Genomic DNA, 6,997 nt, shown 5'->3' with positions numbered 1-6,997 from the left:
TCAGAGAGGAGAATACAGTGCATTTGAGGTACTGAAAAGAGTCTAACATAGTTAGAACCGACTTGGAGAGGAAACATGGTTGGAAGGGTTGGTTTGGGCCAGAGCTTGGAGGGATTAAATATATTTAGAAGTTTGGACTTTCTGCTGAGAGCAGAGGGAGCCATTACCGGATCTTCAGCAGACTTGCCTTTTAGTAAGATTATTCTAGCTGGAGTATAAAGGATGTGTAACAGAATGATCCAGCTTGCCTTAGGACTTCTGGTTCTTTCTTTTTATTTTTTTGTGAGAAAGATCGGCCCTGAGCTAACATCTGCCAATCCTCCTCTTTTTTTGCTGAGGAAGACTGGCCCTGGGCTAACATCCATGCCCATCTTCCTCTACTTTATATGGGATGCCACCACAGCATGGCTTGACAAGCAGTGCGTCTGTGCGCACCTGGCATCTGAACCGGCGAACCCCGGGCCGCCGCTGCAGAGCACCGGAGCTTGTGCACTTAACCGCTTGTGCCCCCGGGGCCGGCCCTGCCTTAGGACTTCTAAATAGAGAGATTGGGAGGAAGATAGAAAGAGGGATAGATTGATAGATGGATGGTTAGATAGATACTGAAAATGAGGATTAAGTGAAAGTTTACATACTGAATGTTAAGACTTCCCCCAGACTCCTTCACCCAGCTCTGAGAATACCTACAGCCAGGTTTATACCCTCCAAGTAGGAGTTTGGAAGAGCCTTTTCTGGAAATCTGATCAGACAAGAAAAAAGACCTAATGATACTGAAATCAGAGGCTCCTCATGGAAATAGCCTAGTGGATCACCCTATAGGAGAGGCCATAGTCAACATGCCTCCCTACCGCCCACATATACACACACAGTTTCCAATCAGTATTTTAGTGTCCCAATCTTCAATATCAGCAGACAACTAAGGATTACCAGACATTTGAGGAAAGCCTCTAAAACGAAAGACAGAAGCCAAAACAAATAGAGAAAGAAAAAAAAACATAGAAGAAATAAAGACTATGCAAGGAGAAAAGCATTTTTAAATAAAACTATCATGAATATCCTCAAAAAGAGAAGAAAAGAACATATATCTATGAAACAAAAACAGAATGTTTAAAAAAATGCAGAGAGGGCTGGCCCCGTGGCTTAGTGGTTAAGTGCGCGCACTCGGCTACTGGCGGCCCCGGTTCAGATCCCAGGCGCGCACCACTTGTCCAGCCATGCTGAGGTGGCGTCCCACATACAGCAACTAAAAGGATGTGCAACTATGACATACAACTATATACTGGGCCTTTGGGGAGAAAAAGGGAAAAAAAAAAAAGGAGGAGGATTGGCAATAGATGTTAGCTCAGGGCCGGTCTTGCTCAGCAAAAAGAGGAAGACTGGCATGGATGTTAGCTCAGGGCTGATCTTCCTCTCACACACACACACACACAAAAAAAATGCAGAGGCTCTTAGAAATGAAAAACATGAAAGTAGAAATAAAAATTCCATAGAAAGGTTGGAAAATAAAATTAATCTCCCAGAAAGTAAGGCAAAAAATGAAGAAGATAGGAAAAAGGAAAGAAAATTAAAAGACTAGTCCATGGAATTCCACATGTGAAGAACGAGAGTTCCAGAAAGAGATAATGAATGGGAGGAAATTATTCAGAAAATAATAATTTAAAAAAAATTTTCCATAACTTAAGAACACGAGTTTGCAGATTGACAAGACCCACTGAGACCACACTAAAACATTTCCATGTAAAATTTCAGAATGCTGGGATAGAGAAGATCCTAAAAGCTATGGTTGGGGGAAGAGGGAAGGAAAATAAAAATAGCCTTCATACAAAGGATCTAGAATAAGAATGGTTTCAGGCTTCTTAACAGCAACACCAGACAATGGAGAAATGCCTTTAAAATTCTCAGAGTAAATTATTTCCAACCTAGTATTCAATACCCACCCAGCCACACTGTCAATTAAGTACAAGAGTAGAACAAAGACATTTTCAGACTTATAAAGTCCCAGCCAATTTACCTCCCAGGCACCCTTTCTCAAGAAGCTCCATCAAAATAAACTGAGAAAGATGAAGACACAGGTTCCAGGAAACAGGTAGCAACCAAGAGAGGCAAAGGGAGTCCCCAGGATGGATTTAAAGGGAGATTCCAACAGTGCAACCTAAAGAGCAGCCTCTCTGTGCTGGGACAGGTCTAAAGTTCTGCAAGAAAAGTCCTTCAAATGAAATAGATCAAATTCCTCACGGGTTTGTATACCCTTAGAAGAAATTAACACAACTAAGGAGAATTTGGGGATAAATTAGAGTATCCAGAAAACTAAGCAAAGAAGAGGAGGCAAGTATTAATTCCAGGAGAAACAAAAACGATGCAGGAACTAAAAACAACCTAACCGCCCACAAGGCTCAACTGTGAAGAGCATTTGCATAATCATAATAATGTAAACACTGAACCAGACTCATGATATAATATCAGCATTTGGGGAGGATGGGAAGTGGGAGTGGGGTGGTTGGAAAAGAGAGCTAGTTTCTCATCTCCAGCAGGGAGAAGTCAATAGCTAATGCCTAAAACAGAAACATCAAGAAGTAGCAATATGTGCATGCTATTTTGAGTTTGAGATATGAAGGTGAATAAAAACAAAACATAACACAATTTAAAAATTCAATTGAAAATGATCGTCTTTGAAGAGTGAGGGGAGTTGGAAGACTACTGTTTTTTATATAAGCCTTGTAGAACTTTTTGACTCTTTAGATAATATAATATATATCTATGATAAAAACAAATAAATAACCCCATGAAAGGGGGGCGGTTACAGAAGGAGGCTGGGAGACCAGTTAGGAGGCTGTGGCAATTGTCAAAGAGAGATGGTAGTGGAAGTGGGAATATGGATGTGGGCAAATTTGAGAGCTGTTTTAATTAAGTTTTCTCTATTCTCCCTTTAAAAAGCCGTCACCCTAAATGCCCTCTCCTCTGTTCTCCCTGCAACAGCCAGAACCCAGGTCCTTATCACCCCATACCAATCAGCCCCAACATCTAATAGAGTCACCTGATAGGAGGCTAATGAAGTGAGAGTGGGCAGGAGGCCAAGGGGAGGCTGTAAAATGGAGTGATGCTGGAGTGCAAAGACATCCTCCAAAAACTGGTGACATCTGGGGCCAAGGTGAGAGAATAACATAGAAAGCACAAACTCTGAGAAGCAAAGACAAATCAAGATGGGGGCAAGATAAATTTTGGAAATATTAAGTTTCCTAATATATACCCTTTTTTTCTGCATTAATGTTTAAAGTTTTACTTATTCTTTTTTTTTAAGAAGTAATACATAGGCATGGCACAAAATTCAGCAGGTCCAAAGTCGTATGTGGGAAAAGTAGTCTCCTTCCTTCTGTCCCCTGGCCACCCAGTTCTTCTCCCCAGGGGTGACTACATTCTCTGCTTGTTTGTGCATCCTTCCAGAAATAATCTATTCTGCATTAAAATTTAAGTTTAAAAAGTCCCATCACGGGCCGGCCCGGTGGCGTAGCGGTTAAGCGCTCGCGTTCTGCTGCTGGCGGCCCAGGTTCGGATCCCGGGCGCACAACGACATACTGCTTCTCCGGCCATGCTGAGGCCACGTCCCACATACAGCAACTAGAAGGATGTGCAACTATGACATACAACTATCTACTGGGGCTTTGGGGGAAAAAATAAATAAATAAAAAAAATTTAAAAAAAAAAAAGTCCCATCACTAGATAAACTGATCATGTTTGAATGACATTAATTCCTGTCAGATTGAGATGCGCCAAGGATCTGAGACTGGGTTTTTCTGGCTCTCATCTGTGGAAGGGGTTGATCAGCTTCATTATCTTCTTCATTATCTCTTGATCAAGATTGTCCTACAGGCCCATCTGCAGTAAGCTGATTTCAAGGGCCAAAAATTGGCACCACTCTGGAAGAATCTGGGCCCCTGAAGTGTTCTGTTTGGCTGAATCCTACTTTTTTCAATTTGAATTTTAAGATGGATCTTCAGCTCTCTAAGCTTCCATATATCCTGTTTCTTACAATTTACGCATTTATGTTACCTGCTTGTCCCTTTTTGGGGTCTAAATTATGACCATTTACCCAATGGTTCATCCACAAAAGAAATAATATGCTACCATTGAAAGTGATAGATATATGTTGAATAGCATAGGAAGATGCTTCTGATACATAGTTAAATGAAAAAACAGGTTGCAAGAGTATGATCCCCTAAATCCCTACTAACTTAACTAATTATGTGTAGATCTGTACATTGAAAAAAATCTGAAGAATCAACACTAAAGGGTTAAAAGTAGTCATGTAAGTAAGGCTATAGATTTTTATTTTATATGTCTGTTTCAATTTTTCTACAACAAACCCACATGACTTGTGCAATAAAATATTATCAAAGCGAGATATGAGCCTGTTTCTCTCCTTGTCTCCTTGGATCCTAAAGGTTTGTTTTGATTTTGCTGAATGGAAAATAAAGGCTTTGTGACTTTTGAAAAAGAAAAAGCACTAGCTAGCTTGTTTTTTTACAAAAACCCTGATTTTTACAATCAGGCAAGTGGTCCTTCCCAGTGTGCCCCTGAAATGCCACCACTAGGTGGCAGCCTGCTCCACCTGTTGACTCCGTGGGCTAGCCTCAGTCTTGGGTCCTTTGCGGCTCAGTCCAGACACTGGAGGCCTTTGTCTGGGTCCCAAACGTGACCAATAAGCCTGGTGTGTCAAGCTGGCCCCTTGCTCTTTTTTTTTTTTTTTTTCCTGTGAGGAAGATCAGCCCTGAGCTAACATCCATGCCAATCCTCCTTTTTGCTGAGGAAGACCGGCCCTGGGCTAACATCTGTGCCCATCTTCCTCTAGTTTATATGGGACACCACCACAGCATGGCTTGACAAGCGGTGCGTTGGTGCGCATCTGGGATCTGAACCTGCGAACCCTCAGGCCACCGAAGCGGAGCACGCACACTTAACCACTGCGCCACCGGGCTGGCCCCCAAACCCCCTCAATGCCCCCCCCGCCCCCGCTCTTCTTTTCTCTATATTCCACTGGCAAGAGCCAAGACTCTGGCCCATTGAGGGTGAAAGTCATCTTGGGCCCACCTTTACCCCTAGAAGCAACATCCACTGACCACAACAGTGAGGAGTTGTAAAGTGCAAAGTGGCTGCAGCTTCTTGTGTCATCAATTCCTTTACCCAACACCACATCAGGATACAGTAATTCTCATTTATTCTTCACCCTCAACAAGGAGGTAGAAGGGCCTCTCCGATTCTGCTCTTTTCTTACTTCGGCAATATTTACTCCCAACCCTCCTTCCTTCAGGGAGGCCTTTGCTAGTGGAGACAGTGTCTGAGGACTGCTTGAGCTGGTGGGAAAGGAGAAGCTCAGATAGAGAGAGATCCCTAAGGGATGGCGTCACTTTCCTGCCAACTCCCTCATTGCCTCTCTCTCAAAGCGAAAGGAGTGCCAGCCTTCAGCTTCAGTCAAATCTTGGGCTCCTAGGGCCTTGTACAAGTCCATTGCCCGCTTGTTCCAGTCCAGGACTGCCAGGCGGAACTGGGAGCAGCCCTTATCCAGGGCTACCTGTGGAAGACATCACTCACTTTCCTGAGTTAAAAAGGAAAAAGCTTTCTCACCCTCCATTCAACCCGGGTGCCTCCCATAAGCCGTTGCTTTTCCAGGGCCTAGCCTGTAGTCCCATCCCTCTCCTCACCTCAGCCACCTTTTTGATTATCTTGGAACCAATCCCCTGACCTGTTGTGGGGAGAAGAAGGCAAAAAGAGGGATTGTTTGAGTTGACGGGATAAGAAAAGGCCATAGGCTGGGACTAGGGGGCAGGGGATGGCAGTGGGGTCTATGTGTTGCTTTTCTCCCACCCCAGCCTCAGCCTCTGCCCAGTACCCCGATATTCCGGCTTCACGTAGATGTCTTCCAGATAAACGTTGCGACCCGTCCATGTGCTGTAGATGAAGTAGTATAGTCCATAGCCCACCACACAGGGCCCTAAGAAAGAGAGAGAAAAGAGGGGTCAGGCTGCCGGGCACCTGGGGGAGAGACCTCTGAGGCTGACTGGAGAGAGGACTCTGAGTTCCCAATGTTCTTACCATGTGGCTCCCCGGGTACGGGAAGAATTTCTGCTACCAAACAGTGATAGAAAGGATTCTCTCCAAAGCCATCTGCTCTCAGGGCTGCAGACATCGGAGTTGTGACAGAGAGAGAGAGAAAGAGGGCCTGGGTGTGTGCGCAGCCTGGAGCTACTGCCTGGGGAGCCCACCCTTCACTTCCTCCCCAGCCTCCGTCAGGACCCAGGTGCTGGGCCCCCACCTTCTTCACTGATCTTCACTTGATCCGAGAGTTTTTCATATTCAGCTAGTTCCTACGGCGTGAGAACAGAGGCTAGATTAGGGCAGGAGGGTCCCTCCCGGAGCAGGACTCCAGGGTGCGCCCCTTCCCCTGCTCCCACCTCTTCCCCGTTCTTCCTCTCCCTCCCCCTGCCCCCCACTCCGGCCGCGCCGCTCTGACCCCCTCTGAGACACTGGTTTCCGGCCCGCAGCCTTCACCCGAATCAGCCTCAGGATATTTCCACAGTCTCCCTCCTTAGCCTCTCGGATCCGCACGGAAGCCATCCCGATTTCCCACCGTCTGGGACTGAAGTCCAGCACCCCCACTTCCTTTCTGCAGGACCGGGCGAAGGGCAACTGGAATCCTTTAAAGGGCCTACAAACTCGGATCCCAGAAAGTCGGGGGAGCGGGCGGCGAGAACGCCGCCGACCGGGAAGCAGAAGACCAGCTCGGGCTACGGAAGGGCGGTCCTCACGGCCTCGTAGCCCCTAAATTCTGCTCCTGCAGGCGCGCACCCGCCAGCCAATCAGCTTGCAGAGTAGGCACGTCCCCGCCCCCCCCAGACCTGCCCGCGTACGGCGGAGTCTCGTGACTGGGTGCCTGGGCAAGGGTCAAGGCTGAAGTGCTGAGGCTTTCTGGTTGTTATTATCCGGGTGTTCAAGCCTCCGTCGC

General features: G+C 46.2%; 1 protein-coding gene across 2 annotated transcripts; it reads right to left on the bottom strand.

The window, feature by feature from the left end:
• Nucleotides 1–5,195: 5,195 nt before the first annotated feature.
• On the bottom strand, nt 5,196–6,797 carry SAT2 (spermidine/spermine N1-acetyltransferase family member 2). Of its 2 annotated transcripts, XM_058559277.1 has the most exons (6): nt 6,544–6,797; nt 6,308–6,359; nt 6,088–6,171; nt 5,885–5,986; nt 5,697–5,737; nt 5,196–5,566 (listed from the first exon to the last, which is right to left on the bottom strand). In XM_058559277.1, the coding sequence occupies exons 1-6, from the start codon at nt 6,607–6,609 to the stop codon at nt 5,399–5,401; spliced, it is 513 nt and encodes a 170-aa protein (XP_058415260.1). In that variant the 5' UTR covers nt 6,610–6,797; the 3' UTR covers nt 5,196–5,398. The 2 variants fall into 2 exon arrangements, with proteins under 2 accessions (XP_058415260.1, XP_058415261.1); XM_058559278.1 differs by lacking the exon at nt 6,088–6,171.
• Nucleotides 6,798–6,997: the final 200 nt, after the last annotated feature.

This window comes from Diceros bicornis, chromosome 18 (genome assembly GCF_020826845.1).
Source record: "Diceros bicornis minor isolate mBicDic1 chromosome 18, mDicBic1.mat.cur, whole genome shotgun sequence".
Lineage (NCBI taxonomy): Eukaryota > Metazoa > Chordata > Mammalia > Perissodactyla > Rhinocerotidae > Diceros > Diceros bicornis.
This window is presented reverse-complemented; position numbering and strand designations above follow the sequence as displayed.

Excerpts from the sequence above, each read along its gene's own strand:
- SAT2 (XM_058559277.1), bottom strand. The coding sequence starts at position 6,609 with ATGGCTTCCGTGCGGATCCGAGAGGCTAAGGAGGGAGACTGTGGAAAT. Across the intron at positions 5,738-5,884 it reads CGTGAAGCCGGAATATCGGG|GTCAGGGGATTGGTTCCAAG; the intron begins GTACTGGGCAGA and ends TCCCCACAACAG. Across the intron at positions 5,567-5,696 it reads TAATCAAAAAGGTGGCTGAG|GTAGCCCTGGATAAGGGCTG; the intron begins GTGAGGAGAGGG and ends TGTCTTCCACAG.